The sequence below is a fragment of the Podarcis pityusensis genome, assembly GCF_964106645.2.
Source record: "Podarcis pityusensis genome assembly, chromosome: 1".
Taxonomy (NCBI): Eukaryota; Metazoa; Chordata; class Lepidosauria; order Squamata; family Lacertidae; genus Podarcis; species Podarcis pityusensis.
In genome coordinates this window covers 65,053,103-65,079,685 of record NC_138028.1, presented here as the reverse complement: position 1 = coordinate 65,079,685, position 26,583 = coordinate 65,053,103, and the positions used below count along the sequence as shown (strand labels likewise).

General features: G+C 40.3%; 2 protein-coding genes across 7 annotated transcripts in view; one reads left to right on the top strand and one right to left on the bottom strand.

Annotated features, from left to right (window-relative positions):
- The window catches only part of ELP4 (elongator acetyltransferase complex subunit 4), a 149,791-nt gene extending 129,750 nt beyond the window's left edge, over positions 1-20,041 (bottom strand). For 2 of the 4 annotated variants that reach the window (XM_080983753.1, XM_080983754.1), the window contains exons 1-3: positions 19,783-20,040; positions 14,217-14,252; positions 1,166-1,287 (exon numbers count right to left, since the gene is read on the bottom strand). In XM_080983753.1, coding sequence (XP_080839879.1) covers positions 1,166-1,287; positions 14,217-14,252; positions 19,783-19,975 — 351 coding nt within the window. In that variant the 5' untranslated portion in view covers positions 19,976-20,040. Of the gene's footprint in view, positions 1-1,165; positions 1,288-14,216; positions 14,253-19,782 lie in introns of all 4 variants that reach the window. The other 2 variants (XM_080983752.1, XM_080983751.1) reach the window with 2 other exon arrangements.
- Positions 20,042-20,053: 12 nt separating this feature from the next.
- Positions 20,054-26,583, top strand: part of IMMP1L (inner mitochondrial membrane peptidase subunit 1) — a 30,385-nt gene continuing 23,855 nt past the window's right edge. The window contains exon 1 of one of the 3 annotated variants that reach the window (XM_080984373.1): positions 20,054-20,160. The gene's annotated coding sequence lies outside the window, so the exon portion shown is untranslated. The remainder of the gene's footprint in view (positions 20,161-26,583) is intronic. The other 2 variants (XM_080984374.1, XM_080984375.1) reach the window with 2 other exon arrangements.

Genomic DNA, 26,583 nt, shown 5'->3' with positions numbered 1-26,583 from the left:
CTTGAGAGTCCCATGGACTGCAAGAAGATCAAGTGCATCCATTCTTAAGGAAATTAGCCCTAAGTGCTCACTGGAAGGACAGATCGTGAAGCTGAGGCTCCAATACTTTGGCCACCTCATGAGAAGAGAAGACTCCCTAGAAAAGACCCTGATGTTGGGAAAGATTGAGGGCACAAGAAGAAGGGGACGACAGAGGATGAGATGGTTGGACAGTGTTCTCGAAGCTACAAACATGAGTCTGACCAAACTGCGGGAGACAGTGGAAGACAGAAGTGCCTGGCGTGCTCTGGTCCATGGGGTCACGAAGAGTCGGACACGACTAAACGACTAAACAACAACAACAACACTCCCCAGTGTTGTCTGTGCTGCTGCCCCTACCTCTTTAAGGTAGGTTGTGGGGCCAACAGAAATCAATGAATATCCAAATCCTAAGGCTCAGGTGATAAAGGCCAGGAAGAACAACGAGTACAAAAGCTACTTTTCATAGTTTGCTACATAATACTATATTTTTAAAAGACGTTTAAAATAAGTCTTATTGTGGAGTATTGATATAATGTGTTGATATTAAGTGTATTTGATATTTTCAACTTCTGGTAACTGAAGTTTTTATATACGTATTTATATATGGTTAGTTTCAGTTATTTCTAAAGCTAGGCCCCACAAATCAACACAACAATATAAAATGGCAAACTAATTCATAACATTGGCGCACACTACTCCGTGTGTGCCACCAACCCATGCTTCATAAAAAATGGCATTCAGGCTCCTGTTTGGTCAATCACATTGGTACCTAGTATGAGAAGTACAAGCACTTCAAACTCAAGATGTGATGTCATTTTACTTCTTTTCTTTGCCCCATTTTCCCAACACAATCTCCACCCCTAGTTTCTCTGAATCACTATAATTACTGAATTTAATCAAGGTACAGGTAACGTATTAAGGAAGATTTTAGGTAATTAATAACGCTATACTCTCCTGACCCATACACTACTTTTTACATGGAGGGAGTAGGCAAGGCATGGTTGGTATGGTAACACACAAGTCCTTTACTAACAGAGTTCTCATACAGGGCATAGGAATGTCTGTCGGCTTTAGGATTGCTTTTAGCACCATCTAGCTTAGAAGATATTAAGCAATAATTACATGGATGTATTTTTTTCTTTACCTTTACAATATCAGCAGGCTCCTCTTTATCTGAAGCAACAAATAAATGATGTCCACAGACTATTCCCTCTGAAAGGAAATGCTTGAACAACAGATTCGAATAAATACCGTATACATCTTCCTCTGTGAAAAAACAAAGCACACACATTATTAGCATGACAAGCCACATTTGGTGGTGTGGAAGAAACACAGATATGGCAAAAGAGCCCACAACTATGCACTGTCAGTGCCTCTACCATTGGGCTTATACTGCTCCATATGTATTCACAGGACTGCAGGGGCCCCAAAAGATAGCCCAAGCAGATGGATAGATCCAATCTTAGAGAACCATGTGTTATAAGCCTTTCTTTTAGGCCAGTCTATAAAAGGCACATCTCTGAAAATATGAGAGACTTGACAGCAGCAGCTCCACCACCACCACATTGTGCATAACCATTAGCAGGATGCCATTTTCACAACTTCCATTGCTATTAAAGAAGCTCTTTAGAACATTATTAGAGATATGTAATTACTGTTTAACCAGTTGTGGCTTTTAGTGGTTAAGAAGGAGTGTTACTCCTGCTGCAATCTTCATTGGCTTCAGAAATTTCCAGAATTTGCTATGTCATTACAAAGAAAAATATTTGATTTGTTTATTTCTGTAGAGAAATAAATGTGAAATCTTAACCATCATAACAGTGCTGAGCTCTTATCAGGATCCTTAAGCATTCTGTTGAATAAACTATACATATATCCATATATCTGTGAATCATAGGATCTGCTATAAATATAATAGGGGAAAACCTAAATAAAAATAGTCTGCTGTGTTGCTTCAAGGAGTATGGGATCATGTAAAAGCCTTCCTAAACTAGTCAAAGGTGACACCATGTACTCTTGCTCTCATGCTGAAAGCTGACCTATCATCACCTTTAGACCTCAGCATTCTAAATTCTGAAGTAGTGGCTTCCCTAAACATTGTCATTTGTATCAATTCAGATTGTTAGAAATTTCTTTATCTACAAAGAGAAAGAATCCTTCTGCATCTTTAAAGGTGCATGGGGACTTCAACTTAAGAATTCAACTGTAAGAGATATTAAATATTAAAATCTGACATAAGGGGATCTGAACCAACATTTATATTTTGGTGCTTTGCTTAGGGTTCAGACATGTAGGCTGCAGGCAACTTTAGGCTACTTTAGAAGTAAGAGAAATGGATTAGATACCAGCTGTGACCTGAAGTACCACCATAGTAATGGATGTTCCACTTTAGCCAAATTTTACCAGTACAACAAAACTTTTGGATGTGGTAATAAATTAAATGGATTTTAGAACTGAAGGCCTGATTTTACTGAAATTATTACAATGATATTTGATGATTACTCACATGCCTTAATTTTGTTTTTGTTTAGAGTTCTTACTTCTAGACTGCAGTAAGGATTTTAAACTTTCTCTTTAAAAAAGACGAACCTATCTTAATTTTTCAAAATACAGAGTATACTGTTGGCATCATGTAGCCACAAAAAATAAGTCAAATGTTTAGTTTAATTAAGGAACTAGTATAGTACAATCCTGTGGATGTCTACTTAGAACAGGGGCAGAGAACCTCAGACACGCCACGCCACGCCCCCAAGTGCCGGAGCATGAAGCTCCGCCACTGGCTCAGGTAACACCCCTCCCCAGGCTAGCCTTTTCTGCCCCTGCTCAATTATTTTTCCTGTTTCCTGAATGATGATAATGTATGTTGCTTGCCTGGATGGATGCGCGTTTGCATGGCTGGAATGTAGCCTATTATACAGTGGTGCCTCGCAAGATGAAATTAATTCGTTCCGCGAGTTTTGTCGTCTTGCGATTTTTTTCGTCTTGCGAAGCACGGTGTCGGGAAAGTTTTGGAAAAGCTTCAAAAATCACCAAAGTCTTCAAAAACCTCAAAAAAGGCTACCACCGCGTTCTATGAGTTGCTCCTCGAAGTCAAGTCGCAACTGTATTAACGGTGTTAAGAAAAAGGAAACAAACTTGCAAGACATTTTCGTCTTGCGAAGCAAGCCCATAGGGAAATTCGTCTTGCGAAGCAGCTCAAAAAACGCAAAACCCTTTCGTCTAGCGAGTTTTTCGTCTTGCGAGGCATTCGTCTTGCGGGGCACCACTGTACAACAGGTTCCCTTCAACTACCATGAGTATTAACAATGATATTTATTGTTGTTATGAATAATAATAATACTGTGATTCATTACCTACTCTTCACCATAAGAGCCCAAGGTAGGTTATACCAATTTAAAATACAACATAGAATCACAGAACTGCAGAGTTGGAAGGGACTCCAAGGACCATCTAGTTCAACCCTATTGCAATGCAGGAATCTCAACATATGGTCCCCAATCCAATTTAAAACCATACTGGGCCCTGCCTAGCTTTGCAAATGTGCTAGCAGTTTTATTGCTGCACCGCTAGCATTAAAAACAGTTTAAAACAAATTAGCATGCAACAAAAACCGTAAAATGAAAGTGCCAGATGCACCTAAGTTGTGGGGAGGGAATCCCACAACTTAGAGGCTGTCACAGAGAATGTCCTCATCTAGGTCATTACTATTTTTATTAATTAATTTATTGTGTTTTTATCCTACTTTTTTCCCTAACGAATTTGAGTTGTCATACCTGGTTCTCCTCTAAGAACAGTGGCTGGCCCAGGGTCACCCAGTGAGCTTCATGGCTGAGTGGGGATTTGAAACCTGGTCTCTCCCAGGCCCTAGTCTAATACTTTAACCACTACACCATGCTGGCTGGCTACCAAAACCTGAGAGAGTAGTGAAACTACCATGAGGGTTCTCTCTGTTGATCTTAACACCAGTCCCAGGAGGTTCTATAGAAAAAGAAGCAATCACTTAGGGCAGGGGTCAGCAAACTTTTAAAGCAAGGGGCTGGTCCACTGTTCCTCAGTCCTTGGGGGGGGGGGCTATTTTTTTTGGGGGGGGGGAGAACGAATTCCTATGCCCCACAAATAACCCAGAGATGCATTTTAAATAAAAGGACACATTCTACTCATTTAAAAACATGCTGATTCCTGGACCGTCCATGGGCCGGACTTAGAAGGCGATTGGGCTGGATCCGGCCCCCAGGCCTTAGTTTGCATACCCATGACTTAGGGCTTTAAACACTAAAGTGAACACTTTGAATAGGGCCCAGAAACAAACTGGTAATGCACCTGTTTTAAAATGAAACCCAGCTAGAAATCTGGGGCAACTCCATGCACATTGCAATAATCCAATCTGGTAGTTACCAGAGCATGGAGTGCAGTAATCAGTTGCCTCTGTCTAAAAGGAGTTGTAGCTAGTAAACCAGCCATAGGCGCGAAAAGGCACTCTTAACCACTGCAGCCACCTGAGCCTCCACTGAGCCCATACAAGCTATGAAACTGTTCCTTCCAGAGGAATCTAAGAACATGCAGTCTCCTCACCTCTAGGACTTGAGAACTTGGATACAAAACATGTCTGTATTTTCAGGAGCCAGCTTTAATTCATTGGCCTTTATCCAGCTCATCATGGCCTCCAAGCACTCATCTTATACATCAACCACCTCTCCTGATTTATGTAGAACAAAGAGAAAGAGCTGAATATAATATGCACTCCACTTCTCCTGATTCAGCTTCATATAAATGTCATCAACCAGAGTGACCAAAGCAGTTTCAGGGCCATGACTGGGTCTGAAGCCAGTCTGGAATGGCTCCAGATAATCAGTTTCCTCCAAGCATGCCTGGAGCTGGACCACCACACCCTCTCTTGCCCCAAAAGCTGATGTTCACCACTGTACAATAGCTGTTGAACAGTTCTTGATCCAAAGAGGGGGACACACCACCATCTCCTTGTAGGTGGACGGTACCACCTGCTCCAGTGCAGCATTGATCACTCCCTGGATCCACCCCCTACAGTTAGCTCTAAGAAATGTGCAGGTGGTTGGCCATACTTCCTCAAGCTGCCTGCCCACATCCTCAGGACACAACAATTGAAACTAATCCAGCACAGATAGAACAGACAGGTGTTAAGAAACCTGCCCATTAATTTTGTGTATAATTAAATCCCCACTCAACCAGTAATCCCACTGGGTGATCTTGGGTCAGTCATGATCTATTGGCCTAAGATACCTCACAGGGTTGTTGTGCTGTACACTGTCCTGAGCTTCAAGGAAAGGCTGAATAAGAATGCACTACATAAATAATCAGTGTTTGTTGTAGAAAAAAAATCTGATTCCAGCATTTCAACATGAAATGATACTCTGATTAGTAATGGGACATAGCTGCAATTTTTTTTTTATTAGTTAAGATAGAGCTATTTGTTTCTATTAGCTCAATAATTTTGATACTGATAATCATCAATAACAATTAGTTGAAAGAAAAGTACGGTATTTCAGATGAGGTTTAGATAAACACAGTGCAATTGGTCTCAAACAATACTGAAGCAATAACATTTGCTATGTTACTAAATGAGCCAGGCTGCATTTTATAGCTCACATTTGTAATGTTAGGTTTTCAAGTTTTCCAAAAGAACAAGGAGCTGTAAGAAAATAAGTGTTTTGGTTCCTCTAATGCTAAACTTTCAGTGAGAGTAAACAGTGAGCAACCTAAATACAGAACACCTCACTGTCTGCTACAGTGCTCAAAGGATTTAATGTGTTTCAGAAAACCTTCACAAACAATGTATCTTGGATGGTTAGATTCAATGCTTCTCTAAGAATCCTTCAGTTATTCAATTTGTCACATAGAGAATAGCTTTTTTTATTGATTCATTTCTAGGTCACTAAACTTTTGTTTATTCAAAAGATCTAAAGTGCACTCATATGGGGCTATTCTGATAGCAGCCATTGTTCCCAGCTTCAGTACTTATGTTACTATTCAAAGTCTACACAGCCTGGACCATTCTCCCCCCACCCCCACCCCGCATCCCATTGTTTGCTACAGGTATTTTGACACCACAGAAATTAGCTCCTGCATTTTCCTACCATACAATATAAGTAACAATCAGAAAGTGAAGCATGTTCTTATTTATACAATATATCCTTGTGAAAAAGCAAGCTGCATGGGAACACAAACTCAGAAAGCTGATACATTTTTTTGAGCAAAAAGTTCTAGATCCACAAATCCGTTAAGGCTGGTGTAGGCAATGTGGCATCCTCCAGATGTTGTTAGACTCCAACTCCCATCAACCCCAGGAAGCAGGACCATGGTCAAGTATGACGGCAACTGAAGCCCGACAACATGGGCAGGGGCACCATGTCAGTTACTCCTGCAACCCATGATACTTGCCATATAGCACCACCTTCTTGTGGTTTTGATTAGGACTTAATACCCAGCACATGTACACCCAGTGGCAACTTCTCATTAAGAGGGTAAAGGAAACAGTCTCCTGAAGTCAACGCTCATGTTCTGGCTGCACGTTAGCACTTCTCTAATACTTGCCATAGATCTGACTGGCTGAGAAGAAACTTCCATGCTACAGATTTGTCCCTTAATGTTTTTTAAAACTGGTTTTCATGTGAATTGTCCCTCTACCACATAACAAGAAGCTCCAAGTGCATGGGGCATTTTAAAACAAACCAACAGAACTGATTTTAAGTATCTTTTTACACATTCCTTTCTATTTCAGCTATTTATACACTGCTTAAGCATAGTACCTAGAAATTATAAAAATTCTATAGTAGATAAATTCAGTTAACATTACTCATAAAAACAGGAAACTTTCTTAAAATGACAACTGAAATAGAAAGAGCTTCATCAAGCACCTGAAGTTCCACAGAATTAGGCCCATAATACTGAATGCACAGCCCACAGCCATGCAGCTAAGTCACAGGGAACCAATAACAGAGGATTTCGGTGGTTGGGCAGAGTTACAAGGAATCAGGCAGTCCTAAGGGTATCCAGGACCCAAGTTGTTAATGACATTGTAAAAGAATACAAGAACCCAGAGCTTGACCTGGTAACATGGACAGCCAGTGCAAGCTTTTAAGCCTATCCCCACCAACAGTCTAACCACAGCCTTTCACAGCAGCTGGAGCGTTTGGACCAGGCCCAAGGGTAGTCCCACATTGCAAAAACCAAGAGCAGGTTGCAATAACCAAGTTTTGAGGTTACCAGTACATTAATCACTATGGTCAAGAATGGCCATTGTTGGCAAAGCAACTAGTAAAAGGCAAGCCTGGCCACTGAGGCTATCAGAGACTTGAGTAACATCCAGGATTACCCCACAAACTACAAACCTGTTATTTCAGAAGGGGTGCAATCCAGTTCCAAATATGCAACTGGCTCAGTTTATTATTATTACGGAGGTTCTTAATCTATTTAGAAGCTATATTAGAAGCTGGAAAAAATAAGGAGACTAAACTAAACACTATAATTGGTGCAGGAGCAGGAAAAGCAAGTCACTGTTAGCCTGCTGTATCTACCTGAAATACAAGAAATACAAGAAATACAAGAAAGAACTGAACAAGATTGTTAAGGAGTTACCCCCACACATCCAAGAACAGATCCTCACCAACACACCAACAGAACCTCGACCAGGAACTTTCTATCTTCTACCTAAAATACACAAACCAGGAAATCCAGGACGCCCCATCATTTCAGGTATTGGCACTATTACAGTGGGTGTCTCCGGTTATATGGACTCTGTTCTGAAACCATATGCCATCAGTGCTCCCAGCTATGTACGTGACACCACAGATTTTCTGAGGAAAATACAATCTTTAAATAATCTTCCCAACAATACTATACTAGCTACTATGGATGTGGAATCTCTGTATACCAACATCCCACACAACGATGGTTTACAAGCTATAAGGAACACCATTTCAGATAAAACCACAGCGGACCTTGCCACCAAACTCTGCCAATTTGTCCTTACCCACAACAACTTCAAATTCGGTGATGACCTGTTCCTTCAGATCAGCGGCACAGCAATGGGCACCCGCATGGCCCCAAAGTATGCCAACATCTTCATGGCAGATTTAGAACAACGTTTCCTAAACTCCTACCCACTCAAACCTCTCTTGTACCTGCGATACATTGACGATATTTTTATCATCTGGACACATGGTCAACAGACCCTGGACACCTTTCACCAGAAATTTAATGATTTTCACCCCACAATCAACCTTACAATGAATCAATCTATGCAAGAAATACATTTTTTGGACACTACTATAAAAATACAGGATGGACGCATAGACACCACCTTATACCGTAAACCAACTGACCGACAAACATATCTACATGCCTCTAGCTACCATCCCAAACATACCAAACAGTCCATTGTATATAGCCAGGCACTACGTTACAGCCGCATCTGTTCCAATTCTACAGACAGAGACTCTCACCTAAGAGATCTACAGCAAACCTTTTCAGAACTAAAATACCCAGCAGATGAAGTTAGACAACAGATCAACAGAGCCAGACTTATACCCAGAGAGAACTTGCTGCAAGACAGACCCAAAAAAGAAAATAACAGAACACCTCTAGTCATCACATACAGCTCCCAAGTTAAAACAGTACAACGCATCATCAGAGATCTACAACCTCTCCTGGACAATGACAGTTCTCTTTCTCAAGCTCTGGGAGGAAGACCTTTCATTGCCTACAGACAGCCACCCAATCTTAAACAACTCCTAACCCACAATAATACTACAACCAGACTTAACACGGACACTGGCACCAGAGCCTGCAATAAACCCAGATGCCAACTTTGCTGCCACATACACCCGGACAACACCATTACTGGCCCCAACAACATCACACATACCATCTCGGGACTATTCAATTGCTCATCATCTAACATTGTGTATGGCATCAAATGCCAACAGTGTCCTTCAGCTCTCTATATTGGACAAACAGGCCAAACCTTACGCCAAAGAATAAATGGACATAAATCTGACATCAAGAATCACAAAACAGAGAAACCAGTAGGAGAACACTTCAATCTCCCAGGACATTCTATACAAGATCTCAAAGTAGCTGTTTTACTACAAAGGAATTTCAGAAATAGACTGGAAAGAGAAGCTGCTGAATTGCAACTCATTACCAAACTTAAAACCATGGAGAGACCTGGTTTGAACAAAGACATTGGATTCTTATCCCATTATACATGACTAAGCCATTTCTCACCTTCTCACCCCTTGCCTTTTCCTGTAAGACCTATTACAGTCGTTAAGAGTCGTCAGCAGGCTCATCTCAGCTATCTGCCAATCTCCCATTCCCACCACCCTTCTGAGTAATACCCCTCCCCACCTTCTCACTATATAGAAGGATCTGGCAACTTCTGTTTCAGTGTATCTGAAGAAGTGTGCTTGCACACGAAAGCTCATACCAAGAACTAACTTAGTTGGTCTTAAAGGTGCTACTGGAAGGATTTTTTTTATTTTATCTACTCACAGTTTAAGTAAATTATGTGAGAATTAAATACAGGATCTCCAATAAATCTATTTTAATTTATACGCCTCTTTTCAGAGCATGATTTTATAAACAGATAATACTGAATTACACACAATACAGAACAACAAATGTGACTACTTAAAAGTTTTAAAATTATCGGTACTATCATTAGAAGCCCCTAAACATAATAAGCTTTGAAAGCTATGGTTGAAGAGAATTGAATGCAGTATATCTGCAAATATGACAGTCTGTAGTGCAGATAGTCTAGACAGGTTGCCCTAGAGCTGCTGAGAATCTGTCACAACCCATCATTATTAATTTATTAAATCATCAGCATTCATAGTACTATAGTCTAATAGTATGACCTAAGGTGAACATTTCCTAAGTTATAGAACATCTTACCTAAAGTGCTGTAGGTAACATGATAAGACTATTTTAATCATTCCCACCATCTAAAATTCCATCTAAAATATTTTGCTAATGTCCATAGTAGTTATTAAGCTCAGGGGAGGTTAGTCTGTGTCACTTGTTTTTAATTAGCACATGCCAAAACAAAGTTAGCAAACATATATGTTACAATACTTGGCACACTGCCATTCAGCAGGAAGGTAAATTTTGACAAGTTATATTTTGTATAATTATATTTAGCAAATCACTGTTTTGTACCTTTCTAGAGATTACCTTTTTCAACTTTCAAAAAGGTGATAAAGTCAATTATGTTGACAAGGGATGAGTACCCTTAATAGGCAGGTTAGATTGCATACCTAAAACAAAAAAATGGTAGCTAATTAAAATAGCTGAAATTGCTCCAAGGCTTAGACTGAACAAGAATGGTCCTGCCTTTACTCACGTTAAAGTTTTAGCTTTATAAAAACTTGACCTCAGCTACTAAACAAAACCCTTTTGTAACCTAACTTTTTAAAATTTTGACCTGCCAATTAAAAGACACACAAAAATTCACTTAAATTTGTTATGCAAGGTTTTCCTACTGGAATGCAGTTTTAGGAAATTTGCATATTCAATAAAATACATAATAATTTTGAAATAAAATATAAAACTATATGGTTATTTAGGCTGCCAAAGTATCTGTAGGTAAAACATGATAAAAACAAACACTGACAGCTGTGTATTAATACAATAAAAATGAAGTTTTACTTTCAGCTCTGTGATAACGCTGTCACAGAGTCTGAAAAAAGTGAAACTCGAGTAACAATTTAAAATCAAAGAATCTTTGTTTTATCAAAAAACAAAGGCAGAAGAAAAAAAGCACACAATTTTCCTATTGTTTGTAATCTGTGGCCTAGCAAGGATGGCCTCCTGAACACGCCCTTCTTTTATCAAATACTAGTATGGTGGGGAAAACATACAAAGAGATTCTAGGCAATTATTTTTCAACTCTGAAATGGTCACAGTCCAAAAGTTTCTAAAGCAACACAAGGTTGTAAGCCTTTTAATATAATTAAGCATGGGTTATTTCATTTATATGTTTTATATCATACTTAAGAAGTTATATACATTTTAGCATATTTTTATTCTAGTTGCTGCCATATCAACCTACTGGTATGAAATTGATTAAAAGACAATTTCTGTTCTAGAAACTAGTAGAATGCTCTTTCAGATCTGGAACTTGGCTTCAATCTTCACCTATAACATAGGACTCACTTATGTAGCACAATCCCCCAGTGGTTCACTCAACATAAATCTCACTGTATTCAGCGAGATCATTTCAAGGTAAGCGTGCCAAGTATTGCAGCCTTATTTTTCTACCATGCTGAACAAGTGTGTGTATTTCCTAACTCTTCTCTCCTTCTCTTTCTGGCTTAATTCCAATGTCACAGTTCCAATCGACTCCCCACCTCACATTCTCTTACATGCCCAGTTTAATACAAGATTTCCTGGTTTGTTTAATTAATTTGCTGTGACATCCTAACCAGGAAACTGTGGTCTGAGTGCTCCATGCAAAACAGGGTTTCACATCCCCAACATAACAAAACATTGCTTGTTGGACCCAGGATATATGGGTCCAACAAGCAATGGTTTGCTACATATGAGCTAGATTTCTCGCGACGAGAGGACGGAGAAGAATGAGGCCGAGGAGAGGCTGGCGCCGCCGCAAAAGACTGCTGAACACGCCCCCTCGAAGGCACCTGGTTGGATGCCTGCCGAGGGGGCGTGGGCGCCAGCCAGGTGAGAGGAGGAGGCAGGGGGCTAATGCCCCCGCTAGGGGCGGTGCTCGGGCTCCCGCCCACAACCACTCCCCTCTCTTCCAGGGAGGAGAGTCTTTGCTACATATGAGCTAGATTTCTGGGTTTTTCTTCTTTAGAAAAAAAAATCCCTAGACGGGAGGGAGGGGGAAAGGGCTGACAACAATGCTGTGAGCCACCAGCTAAATACAAATGGCATTCAGGTAGTATTTCAAATAATATTTAACAGGATTTGAAGCCATTCTGTTATGCAAGCTTCAGAAAACCTTAACAATAGAAACAGACATTTAATAATCTTGAGTTTACTATTAGTTTCCTAAACTAGGCAGGATAATATACATCAAATAATGAAGATGAGTATTTGATTTGATAAGGGATTTAATACTGAAGTGATGCAATCTATTCTTGAGACTGTTAAAAAAGAACCTAACCTTTTAACACAGAGTATAATACTGAAATATCCTCCTTGGAGGCTTAACTCCGACAGCTTCAATCTCATGATACAGAAAGCTTGTCTAGACTGATCTCATGACAATATGTTACTGTTGTCTGTATAATGACAGGCCATTCAACTAGAACACCAACCATACTTGCTTTAAAACCAACATCCAAGATACAGATTCTACACATAATAAGTATGAAAAATAGTCCATATGATTCAAAAATTAAAGTCTTAGGAACTGAAGTACCGTCACTTCCATGTTTTCAATTACTATCCCCACACAAGCTTAAATGATCCAAGTTGATTAGCAATTTCAGTGAAGAATTCTGGTTATCTACGAACACATATGCACTTTTTCATGATCCAATCACTATACAGTAACCATCTCCTGCATTAAGTCTAACACGGCCACAACTGTACATCTCACAATTTTATCTAATCCCTACATTGACCAGTATTTATTCTCAGAGATGACCTACTGAAATCAAAGATTGAAATTGCTGAAGCAATTATTTAAAACTGTTCTGAGCAGTGCTTTTTTCGGGGGGGGGGTGCAGGGGGACACCCCCCTAAACATTTTGCGAATCTTTGTACTTTTGTCCATTTACTGTATTTATTTTTCCCAATCTGAACTATAAAAAGGTGATTTTCTTGAGTAAAAATGAGAGTACCTCTAAACATTTTTTAAGAAAAAAGCACTGGTTCTGAATATTGCCCCTCGTTTTTATTATCATATTAGAGATATTAAAGTAACTTTTGAGAAGCTTTATTGTTTTTACCTTACCTGCATTTTTTCAGCTTTCCTTTCTGATCATATAGGATGAGTTGATCAATATGATCAACACTATGTGAACAACTGCATAACACAGTGGTTGCCAACCTCCTTATGCCCATAGGCATGTTTGGATTTTTGCATGAGTGCCATGGTCATCACCCTTCTGGTCATCCCTCTCCCCCCCCTGCACCAGATTCAATCTGGTGGATTCTGGGTAAAAATCAGATCCAGTACAATTAATCTGAAAGGAAAGGGTCATTCCTTGAACTTCCTCCTTCAGCTCTCAAGAGAGAAGAAGTCAACCATCCTCAACATTCCATGATCAAGGGGGCTGGAGCAGGCGCATAGAGTCCATAGGCCCTAGGGGAAGACCTCAGGGGTGCCACTGTGCTCACAGGTGCCATGTTGGTAACCCCTGCTTTAACACAATCCTGTGCTAGCCATGGTTTATGTGAAAAATGGTTTATGTTACTTTTACTTTAATAGGAAGTGTGTGCTCATCCTTACTTGGAAGATCATTTATTCCTTCCAATGCGCGCTCTCTCTCTCTGTTTGTTTGTCCTCCCCCCCCCCCAAATTCTATATTTTTAAGGGTTTAAAATCTACCATCAGTTCTTTACATGAAAAAACCTTTGACGGGAGACACTTGGCATCATTGTGCTGGAAATGGGAACTGTGCTTCACAATAACTATGGGTTGTATTCAATGTAGCGCTAAGGCACTATCACTACAAGAATTTTATTTGCATGGTGGAACCTTGCCTCTTCCACTGCGCTAGCACATATGCTTACCATGGCTTCTGCTAGCACAACTATTTAGTTGAATATGACCCTATGATTAGTTTAAACCTGCCAGCTCCAGAAACCATGTTTTGAAACTGTTTCATTTTGAAATTAACTGACCATAATTAGTTATTCTCAGTTCAGGCACAATGACAAATCATGTTTAAGGGGGAATGACAGAAAAACCTTCTGAAGTATTCTTCTGGCCATGTGGGAAGAGGGAAGTATGAGGGTTCCAGCTTGCACACATTGTAGTAAATCAATGTTTAACATGATATGAGAATACGGCCACGGTGAAAGAAATTAATGTTTTCTTTACAACAAGTCCTTCATTATCTTTTAGAAGGAACTCCTTAGAAAAACCATTCTAACATTTTTCCTAAAACACTTGAAAAAATAAAAAGATAATGCCATGACCATATAATTGCTAGTAAGTAAAATGTATTAGAAAATTTCATACTAACCAATAAGAAGAAGGGTTCCAACTGCCAAACCTCCACCTAGGAACAAATTAATTTAAGAAATTAGAATGCATAATAATGTTTCCAACAATTAGTAGTATCAAGGAAAGGTGATACAGGAAGTTAAAAATGTAACATGAAAAACATTTTAATTACCTTTATAATACTTCTTACAATTCACTATTAAATAATTATATATTGCATATAATTATATATCACGCACTACAATTACTTTCACAATATGGTGAAAAGATCCTGCATAGCGCTACATAACTAAACGCAAGTACTTTAATAGTGTTGTCACAAGCCAACATTCCTTTGTTTTATTAAGACTATTCTACACATAAAGTAATCCTTCCTCATTAGAGCAAGTGTTTGAAGAACCTGGTACAGTTACGGTAATTCAGTAAGTTGCATTTATCATGAGTCAAAACTATCTACTGGTAGTTGCAGGAACGGACTCAGCTGTGTATAGGATACTGATTAAGTCTACCATCCTTTACATTTATCTGGAATCATTCCCACTGAATTCATTAGACTTTATTTTTGTTTAGTTATTTTACAATAGTGCAAGGTTGATAGCCTCCACCTTGCAACCCACATCCCACCTGCACCAGTGCAGAGAACAGCAAAGCAAAGCTAAACCCATACATCAATCCAGCATATCTGCACAAAGAGCTCAGATAGAGCCTAAATGAACATATAATGAGTTTACACCATTGCACAGTGGTACCCATCTCATATGAGCATAGGATCAGCTGAATCAACCCCTTTGATGAGTGGGCATCTTTATCATCATCAGCCAGCTCCTAAATCTTTCTTCTCTCCCTTCATCTGGAGAAAAGAGCCTGGGACCTGGACTATAACATGAGGAGCTGGATACCAGAAGACACTTCCATAAACACCTGTCTATATTATGCCTTTTTCTGGATTTTTGGTAAACTGAAATCTTGACTAAAAGACTGATAAGCAATATTTTTGTACTTCAGTGGTTTAGCTGCATGTACCTTTTGTTTATAGTTATTGTACTTTCTCTTATTATCATGTTTGGATAAGAAGGGTGGGTATGGTATTTTACTCTTTCAAGTATGCTAGTTCATGTTTTACTTCCCGAGTTGTACATCTTTTAATCTTAAAAATAGTTGCAGAGCTTTCTATAGAACTAAGACTGCTCTAGACTGAATGGTTGTGGATTCCAAATAAATGCTACGTTGCCGAAAGTAAACAGAGCCGTTTTCAGTCACCAGCAACAGAGGTCTGTTTAAGGTGCTAAAAAACCCAACAGAACCCAACCAGCAATATCTCCAGAGTACGTAAAGCCAACGTACCATAATAATGAAATACAAAAGAAACATTCTGTGGGTACATCTAGCTGAGGTATTCTGACGGCAGTGGTTGTCATCTTAGTATCAAAAAACATAACACACAAAGTACATAAAATATCTTTAATTAGAAGACATAAGTTGGTGTAAGAAATAGGTAAACTTTCAACCAGAGGCAAAAACAAAACTATGAAGAATTAGAATAGAGAAAAGAAAGTAAAAATACGGAAATATTAGGGGCCCAACATCACAGAAAGGCCTATTCATTCATTATACCATGATGGCAGATGCATTCCTTTACGTCATTTCCCACCCCAAGTTATTCAGTTATGTCAGGGATAAGGGGCCCCTGGTGCTCTAAAAGTTGCAGGACATCAACTCCCATCAGCCAGCATGGCCAACAGTTCAGAACAATGGAAGTTGTAGTCATTCAACATCTGAGAGTCATAGGTTCCCCATCTGTTTACATATACTGTTTGTAAAGTAAGGAAACACTGACATCATTAGATGAAATAATGTAAATTATTAATATTTATTGAATTTATATACCGCCCTAAAGCCAGAGGTCTCAGGACAGTTCACAGAAAAGATCAACATAAAAGCCACAATATATATAATAATAATACCCCCCACAAAGAGTCACATTTTAAAAGGGCATAGGATGTCAATCAGATCAACCAAAGACCTGGTTAAAAAAGAACATTTTTGCCAGGCACCTGAAGGTGTATAATGAAGGTGCCAGGCAAAGGTGCCATTCCACAAATACATTGTGAATATATATATCATGTGACATTTTTTCTAAGATATTTAGAACTCTTAATCTAATAACAGAAATGGGCATCCATAAGTATTAAGTGAATGAAAAAACTGTATAGGAATGAACACACTGAGGACCGAGAGAAACTACTCTATCTGAAACAGACTAGTTAATGCTGCTGCTGCTGCTAACATCTGGGATCTCCAAACAGGAACAGGATCATTGATGGCAAAGGACACTGTCTACTTGGTAGTTGTCAGATTAGGGAGATCCAAGTTTAAATTTTTACACAACAGTGAAACTCACTTGGTAACATTGTGCCAGTCACACATACAGTGGTACCTCTGCCTACGACCGGGATCCATTCCGGAGCCCCATTTGCAACATAGCAGAACGCAACCTGCGTCTGTGCGTGTTGGAATTCACAGCTTCTGCGCATGATGTCATTTTGAGCATCTGCGTGAGTGGCAAAACCCGGAAGTAACCCTTTCCGGTACTTCCGGGTTGCCGCGGGACACAAGCTGAAAACGCTCAACCTGAAGCAAACGCAACACGAGGTATGACTGTACTAACCTACCCCACCCCACAAGGTTGGAGACCTTTGTGGACACCCCTAAGCTCTTTGTGGGAAAGCATATAAAATGCAAAATAAATGAACATACATAATTTTTTTAAGCTAATGGCCCTAGCTTGGATCCAGACCAAGTTAGCTGAATTTCATTCCTATTGAAATAAATGGGATTTCAGTTATGACTGAAATCACTTCTGAATGATGTGTTCATGGTCATGTGTGAAATTTAAATGTCCTCATAATGTGAAGAACTAGATCTTGTATTTCAGAATGGCAGCATCATTCAGGGTGGGGGATCCCAAAATGATCTCATCCCACCTAAGATTATATATATTTTGGAGAAGGCAAAATAACACAAAAAAATTAAATAGAAGCAAGGATTATAATAATACAAAATTTGAGATGGGGTGCAGCCAATGGCATTTGGTAAAAATGGCATTTCGCTAATAGTTTTCCTATTGAGTAAGCATTAAAATGATCTACTAGCAACTGTTCCCTTTCTAATGATGATAAAATGAGATGGAATCAATGATAGTTTTTCATTTCCGTTCTTTTCTGTCTGAAGAGCATGTCTTATCTAATCTAGTACAATGGTTGTATCAAGCAGACCACCCAAGGCCTGATTCGTGCATTACACTTTTGAAGGTGTTTGTTGATGTGAGAACTGCATACACATCTATATACAGTGGTGCCTCGCAAGACGAAATTAATTCGTTCTGCGAGTTTTTTCGTCTTGCGAGTTTTTTCGTCTTGCGAAGCACGGTTTCAATTTTTTCAAAAAAATCTTCAAAAACCTCAAAAAAGGCTACCACACCGCGTGCTATGAGTTGCTCCCCGAAGTCAAGTCGCAACTGCACCTCTTCAAGCAATGCACCCTGTATTACTGTAACGGTTTTAAGAAAAAGGAAACAAACTTGCAAGACGTTTCCATCTTGCGAAGCAAGCCCATAGGGAAATTCGTCTCGCGAAGCAACTCAAAAAACGAAAAACTCTTTCGTCTTGCGTGTTTTTCGTCTTGAGAGGCATTTGTCTTGCGAGGTACCACTGTACTCACAACAAACCTTACTGAACTCATGCCCAGCCAAGCTAATATATAACCAAATATGTGTACTCACTTACAGGTTCGTGTGCATGGGAATCTTAGAATGAGAGTCATATATTGTTTTCCACATGACCCCTTCACACATCTGTTCTGTCAGAAATGGGAACACAGGAAAACCACAAAACTGGAATAGTACCACTGCCAAGCAGAAAAAAGTAGGGGTAGAATTCTAGCTGCTCAAATTGTTGTTTATTATAAGTGAATTGCATTTGGGAAATTCCTCCTTCGGGGCACATTTTTAACAACAATTCTCGCATCTAATGTATATTGCAGCAACTCCTGCTCCTACTAAATTATCACTCACTTCCTCATAGGCCTTTTCCCTTAAAAGGATGACATGGAATTCCCTATGGTAGTTACATCCCACCAAACCACTACATTCCCAAATCTGTGAGCCCATGAAATGACCACCTTTAGATAAAAGACCTGATGCATGATGCAACTCATATCTGAACATAAAGAGATACATGAAGTTCTAGCTAGATTCAAAATGAGAGTCCTAAGTGTCAGGAAAAAGAAATTAATTGTAAACCAAGGTCTTGACCACAATGCGCATGTCCCACTGGCTTTAAGTATGATTACTGAAAAGTGAGGACTAAATTTATAGGATCCAAATGGTGTACTGCACATACAAACCAAGTGGCCTTAAGCATCATTTTACACCTGAACCATTGTGTTTTATTTATAACTTGCACACACAGTGCACAACTCCTTTAGAAGTTTCAACGTGACTACCATGAGGTGTCAGAAGTTTCCCAAGCAGACACATCAGGTCCACACCAACTTTATAGTAGCTTTAAAACAACTCCATTATGTTTATTTTGCAGAAACTACCCACTTGGGCACTTTGGGTATGAAGCAGAATGAACAAGTTTAAAAACGAACGAATAAAAGAACTAATTGCTCCCACACAGTTTTTTTAACATCCACGTCCAGTCTCTAACACAACGCACATTTAACTCAGTATTCAAGAAGTTTTACAGCAGCGCAAGTCAAATGGGCTCAGGGTGGTCTGCAGAATGAAAGTGGTGCACGCTGCAGCTATTACATGGATATGTTGAATATTGCTGGGTTCCACTCAATCCATTCGTATCTTGCTACTATGTGCCCTGGAGCGTTAGATTTTCGAGTTTCTTTTAAATTCGATATTGAGCAGAACTACACAGAGCCTCTACACAGAAACTGCTGCGTGAGGCTGCTTTGTATTCATGGACGCTTTGATGCGAGAAGGCACTCGTAGGCAACGCCATCCTGACGGCATGGCATCAGCGAGCGAGCAAGGGGAAACACGCGAAAGGAGGACAGCCAGCCAGTGGCTATGTAGATGACGGCACGTCTCTTTAAGAAAGCCATGCCTGCTCTGCCGGGACTGACTCCACTTCTCATCCTCAAGGCTCCGCGCGCATTTCAAGAACCCATGCTCTCCTCGAGCATCCTCAAGTTTCCTTGGGCGGAATACTTAGCCCCTTGGGACAGCGGAGAGTAAGTACCACGGGGCTCGGTGGGAACGCGGGGGTCGAACCCACAGCCCTGCCCCGGCACGAGGCGGCCGGATGCGTCCCGCTCCCCACCCCCGCTCCCCCTTCTCTCGCAGCCTCCCTGCTTTCCTCCGCGCACACTGAGCCCGACAGCGGTTCAGTCAGGAGGGAAGCAGCTCTGGGGCTCGGAGGGGCTGCTACTGAGGGGAGCCAGGCAGCCCCCCAGCGCCTCGCCTCGCCTGCCCTCCGAGGCCACCTCAGCCCGCTCGACTACCGCGAGACCCGCACGGCGAGGTGACGGGACGTGTCAGGAGACTGCGCAGCGCTGCCGGCACCAACCTAGCACATAGTCCAGAGAGGGGACCCCGCTGGAAAGCAGCAGCTGCCCGTGCCGGACCGAGGGCCGGGTGCCCGGCAGAACGGCCAAGCGGCCGCCTCCTCCTCCTCCATCCGGCCCTTTCCTTTGGAAACTCGTCGTTGCCCTGGCACTCTGCTGCTGTTGGGCCGGCCCGCCGGTCGCCAAGGCCGCCATCTTAGCTTCTGCGCCGTTGACAGGGAAGAGGCGACCGGCGCGGAGGAGGAGCGGCGGGGCGGGTGGAGGGGGGGGAACGGACGCGCGGCGAGCCAATGGGGAGGCCGGTTGTTGGCAGGCGCAGTGGCGTCGGCTGGGGGTAGGCGAGGAGGGCTCTCGGTCCCCGCGGCTTCTGGCCCAGGCAGGTGAGTCAAGGGCAGGAAGAGGCAGCTCGCGAGCCTGTCCGCAAGAGGTGTCGTTCGTAACGCTCCGTGAAGGAGGGGAGTGCCAGTCGGGCCTTTCTAGGCAACGGGACGCTTCTGAGGAAGCTATTTTTAAAAAATAAATAAATAAATTTGGAAACGAGATACAGTATACTGTACGTCCCTCTTCCTGTTTAGGTGCAGGAAGTGGTGTGACCCTGGGGGAGTGGGGAAAAATATTTGCTACCACGTGTGACGAGCGGGCCGGAGCCCTCCTCACCTCATTCCACCCACCTGGCTCGTTATGAGAACTTAACTTTCTAAAGTGTTGGTGTTCTGTGCATACTTACACGAAAGTAACGCCCTCCCCTCCTCCAAGGCACATTGGGGTTGACTGGAGAGTAAGCATGCATTGGATCTTGCCGCCTTGAAGTCGTTTATTCGAATTGTTTTCCGTGTGTGTTAGCTTACCAGCTAATGCTGGTGAGGCCAATTGGGAAGGTGAGTGGTTGGTGCCTGGCACAGTTAAGACTGTAATTCGGTGCAAGAGGTTTCTGAGGATTTCATTGTACATGACTCAGAAGGTTCTGGCTACACGGCGGAAAAGCCAGGTTAGCTCTCCAGGATTAATGCAGAGTAGCACTCTTAATCACTTGCTTGACCTTGGCTGTGGAGACCCATTGGAACTTGTACATGGATACCAATTGAAATCGCTTTATATGGCAGTGAAATTTTGTGTATACCTTTCTGTTGTGCATATTAGGTTCCCACTTCATATTTACCCCGCTGCAGGCCATGGAGATGGAAGGGTAGCAAAGGGTGGGATCCTGGTTCACAGGGTGGGTCAGTAGACCGTTACAATTTGCCTTGCAGAGCAATTTGAAGCATCCTCCATTTGCATTTTAACATATGCATTGCCTCTGAACTCTTGAACCTGGACTTGCCTTCAGCTATATATATCTTCTGTTGAGATCAGTGCACTAGTGAAAGTGTACAGGGACGCACAAGTATAGAGCGCTGGCAAAATGTTGAAAAATGTTTCATCCACAGATGTGACTACTTCAGAAGATTATTGGGTCTTTTCTCCCATCACCAGATTCTTTAAGAATACTTGTGTTAATGTCATATCTGGACCCAAAGATTGGTTTGTTTTTTGTTTTTTATTCTATCTAGGCCAATAAGAACTTTTGTCTCTTGCCATCACTATTTTCCTCAGTTTCCCTTCCTGAGAACGTTACTTCAGGCACAGGGGTCTGCCCAACATCTTCCACACTGAAGTCAATGCAAAGAATCCCTTCAGTTTCAGTCTCCTTTTTCTCTTTTAGTATGCCCTTAATGTTTCAATAACACACTGTGCAAATTTTTGCATCCTTCAGTATCTGCTTTCATCTCTTTTGCCACAGTTCAGGTTCCTTTTTATTCTCATTTGGAAAAGACTTCTGTTTCCTGACATGAGCCTTATTGCCTCTAATATCTCCTGTGACACTGCTCATTAACCATGCTGGCATCCTCTTGGCTTTGGTGAGACCTTTCCTGATCTGTGGTGTACATTCTATCTGAGTTATAAATAATTTTAAAAAACCGTAAGCATCTATCTGCTAATGGGTATGGGCCAATACATTCCAAAGTCAGGTTGCAACTAGATGCAAGCAAGGTCATTTTAGGGGGTGAAACTTTTTTTTTGTAAATTTCTTTAGTGAGGGCCTTAAAAATATGTTATTGGGTGTGAGTTAAAATCTGCTATTAGTTTTTGATTGGACAAGATTTAGCTTGGTAAGTCTGCATTTAATGAAGAAGCACATAAACTTCTTTTGGAATTTTAGTTTTACCTTCTGAAAATATCAGATAATGCTAAATGATAATGATAATAATATTATATTAAAGATAACTGCAAGTACTTGGTAACCGTTTTTTAACAATTTCTATGCAATTTTACGCACATTTTACTTACCAAGTAAAGCGAAATTATATTAATTTAACCAAAATATATTTTGAACTCCCAAGTCGTGTTACAACTTATTAGCACCCCTAATTTTTGAAATTTGAAAGTTACAAAATTTAACATACCCTAATGCTATAAGGTACTTTTTAGCACGATGAGACATTTTGTTTCTTTTTTCATATGGTGTAAATATTAAAATCTGTATTTGAATTTATAAAATTCTATAATTCTTATTTTCACAAAGCTATGCTAATTTGAATACTTTCATCATTGTTTCTCATACTGAAGGAGAGAAGAAGATGATTTAGTGTAGGGGGTAACACCTGCACTGTCGTCAGTTACATTGCTATTTTAAATAATCTTCTTAGCGGCACCTGTCCTTTATACACAAAACCCTCTTTTCTCATCAGTTCTGGAATGTAATAGTATTGGATTTTGTTGATTAAAGTTTTATAGTCACTAAATCAGATTAACTGTTGAGTCATCTGACAAGGAAAGCTACCAGCCATGCAGTACAGCTCCCTGAAGTGTCTGTGCTGTGAGCTCAAGCTTCTTGAGATGTTCTTAGGTATTTCAATAGAATGGGTCAGAGACTACAGGTGCAAAGATGATGGCTTCATTTTCTTAATCCCTTTACAAACAAAGAGGGGATAAGCTTGAGAAATCTAGTACCTTCAGTCCAGAAGCCAACATTTTGAAAACACATTGCACTCAGCAAGTTCTATAACATGCCACCCAGTCAGAGGCATTTTGGAATTTCTTCCCCAAATGCCTATATGATGCCACTTCTCTTCAAGCATCTCTACAAAATCCACCTTTTCTGTTAAGGCTTTGATGTAACCACTACTTCTCATGCCTTACTGTAACTGGGCCTGTAACTAACTATAAGCATCTTTAATGGAAACAACTGCCTGTTGCCTTCCCTTCTTGTGTTGTTTCTTGTGTGCAAGCTTCTTGGGGCAGGAACCTGTCCTCTAAAGTGCCATACAGACAGCTGCTGCTAAAAGAATAAAAAACCCACCATGTTCAGTGGAGCTTACTCCCAAGTCATTGTGCATATTGTTAGAGGCTGAAAAGTTGTTTCTTAGCTCTTGGATCCTGACCATGGTGGTATTCTGTGGTGCTTCAAACCTGTTGTATTGTTTTCTTTGTTGCACGGATATAACCCATCCAAATTGCAAGCTTGCTCGTGTAGTGAAGTGTTAAGGCTGAAGTTTTGTTTTTTTAAGTCATATAATTTCATGAAAAATACATGGATTTATATATATTTTATAAGTGCCAACTTAATTATAGTGGCTGCATTCCAGAAAGACAGACTGGTGTGTACAAGTAGTGCTAGTCCACAATTTGCTATGGAAAATCAAAGTTCCCTGGGCAAACTTGATGTCTTCCATCTCATTGCTGGGGCTATGGATTGCGGCCATATTGTACAAACAATAGATGGTATTGTGGAGATGGGTCTTTCTGGGAACCATCCCAAGGAAAAACAGAGAGCATAGATTAAAATAATTATTGCTGACTTTTAAAAGCTTCCTGAATATTAAAAAGGAACACAAAAAAGAAATGCATACTATTATTTCCAAGGTTTCAATAATATAATATAAATGGTGTAATCCTAGCTTGGTGCAAATTAGCTGAATATTTAACACGAGGAATTTAACATGAGGAAAATTAGGAATTTTGGTGCTGGAAAATTATTTTCTCATAATGAACTATATCTTTGTATGCTATAGAATAGACTGGATCAGTTCTCGCCTAAGAAAACTTACTTTCTGATAAACTGCAGATAATCTAGTAGCATCTCAATGTCTTAACAATTTAGGCTGCAGTCATATATAGTATGAGTAAGTAAGTCTCCATGAATTCAGTAGGGCTTACTTCTGAGTAGACATGTACAGAATTGCACTGTTAGTATAGCATGAGCTCTTGTGGGTTATATTAGATGCATATGATTTTCCCGTGTGTTCGGCTCTACCCTTTTTGATTCTCTCCCATATTTTTCAGTTTTTCTCCAGGCTGAAATGAGCACAGAAAGTGGGCATTATAATTGTTTTACATTTTTATGACTTCCAAGAATCAAACAAAGACATGTCTCAAGTTGCCAGGTTGTGAAACAGCATGTACTACTACCAGTACTACTATTACTGCAAGTGCTTTAGAAGCTTATTATCAAGCCTTTTATTTTAACATCAGTTGTTACCACGAACACATGTAAGGTGCAGGTTCATATGCATGTGTGTACGGGCACACAAGGAAATCAGGTGACACTGTGAAGCAGATCACTATGAGATACCATTCATGCTTTATATTTTCCCCCTCCTTTGGATGTCTGAACTGACTTTCACTCCCATATTAGTGATAGATAATTAAGAGTTGGAGAGCATGAATTGCCTGGGGCCACACCAAGAGTCCATGGCAAAGATGAGAGTCTCTGATCTGACATCAGGTCTCTAGAACTTTTCCCACTGATACACATAGTTTCTGTTTCTCTAGCATCAAAGGACTATTCATTATTGTAACTTCTCATGGGGTGGGGTATGTATGAGTCTCATAGGTAGCTTTCTGGTAAGAAGAGCGGTACTGAAAAAGCTATCCACAGAACTGACTTCCCTTTTTCTACATCAAGAAGTTGGTAGTACTTTAATGCTAGAAGGCTGACATATCCGCTTAGTGGTCTTATTTACAGTTAAATGGTATGAAATTTTAGTCAATGAATTAATTAAATAAATAAATAGAAGAGATGGGAGGGAGAAAGACATCTAAGGGAGCAATTTCTTTTGCTCCAAGAAATTATATTTGCTCCAAGAAATGGTACCGTTTCTTTACCAAGAAATGGTAAAGTTTACAGCTTATGTCCTACTTTAAATTGGAATGATGTTCTGTGAGGAAAGTAAAATGTCATTTGCAGAAGCTTTGGGTGGTGCTCAACTGTGTTTTACTCAGAGTAGACCCATTGAAAATTTTATGGATCTACTCAAAGTAAAACATGGTTGACTACCACCCATTGATTTTTACTGTTTAAGGAAATACTGTGAATGGAATCAATCTGTGTACCAGTTTCAGCAGTGACATGTTAAGGTAGCGCTATGAGTGCCCCAGGCTGCTATGCTCTTCCGCAGCAGATATTACGCATCGGGGACATAGTGAGAGTGTTGCTTCCCACACGTTTCTGGCTTCTGCTGGTTTGCTGACTTTGTCCACTCCTGAACAGGGATAGTCAGATGTCAGTTATTCATGCTCTAGCGACTACATGATTGGTCTACTGCAATGCACTCTGTGTAGAAGTATCTGTGAAAATGATCCAGAAGCTGAAGCTGGAACAGAACACAGCTGCAATGTTATTAAGTGGGGCAGAAAAATGGGATTATATAGCTGCTCTGGTGACCTGTTAATCACCAGAAACAACTCATTGTGTTGACACTAGTATATAAAACCTTAAATGGCTTAGGACCCAAGGACTAAAAGGAATCCCCCTCCCAATATCTGCCAACCTGAGCTGTGATTCTTCAGGGAAGTCCTTTCTTTGAGTCCCATCTATAGGCATAGCATGTTGTACAGGAATATGGGTAAAAGCATTCTGTGTTGTGGTCTTCTGGCTGTGGTACTCTCTCCTGATGGAGATGCGGTTGGCACCCTCATTAGCAGTCTTCTGATATCAACTAAAGACATAGACATACCTTTTGGTTGGACTGTTGAGAGTTAGTATCCCAATAGTTTGCTCCTCTTTTGAACTGATTATGATTGTAATGTGTTTTTATGTGATTTTTTTAAAAAATCACATAATGTTTTATATTTTTATTTGACTGTTTCAACTCAGGGAGGAAAAAATACTGCTAGTTACTCAGTAGCAACATCTTTTCAAATATGGGCAAGTCTTGTATAAGTCCCCCCCCCCAAGGGATTCTTTGCTTCTGACGAGCAATACCAATTTCAGTTTGAATTCCAACAGAAATATCTCACAATAGTATTTACACTTTTTAAAAGTCTGTACCAGGAGTCTAAATTATAGCATGCTTTAATCATCTTCGATCTGAGAAGAATAAAAGTGTTAAACAATATTAGAAATATCTAAGCTGAAGGAAATTTGCTTTCTGTTAACACATGTCAGTGAAACCAAAAGACGTTTTCATTGTCTTATGATCACTCAGATGAATTTCGACCAAACAAATTATCTCTGAGAAGAATCCCATAAACAGTCTTCTAAATAGTTATTTTTATGAATTACAACCAATACAGTGATAGTTTTTTCAAGACCTTGAAAAATTTAAGATCCCAGGATGTAAGGCATTTCTTCCACCGTGTTTGCTTTACTAATGCTTGAACTAGCAGCTGAATGTACTGTGTTATCTGCCATTATTCAATAAGTTCAGTATCTTTGAAAAAACAGGCTATAAAATTTTACTGCAGGACAGCACAGGTCATTATGCATATGGGTTTTTCCAAGGTTTATAGAGTTCTTGCTCAGATAATATTTGTCATTGGTA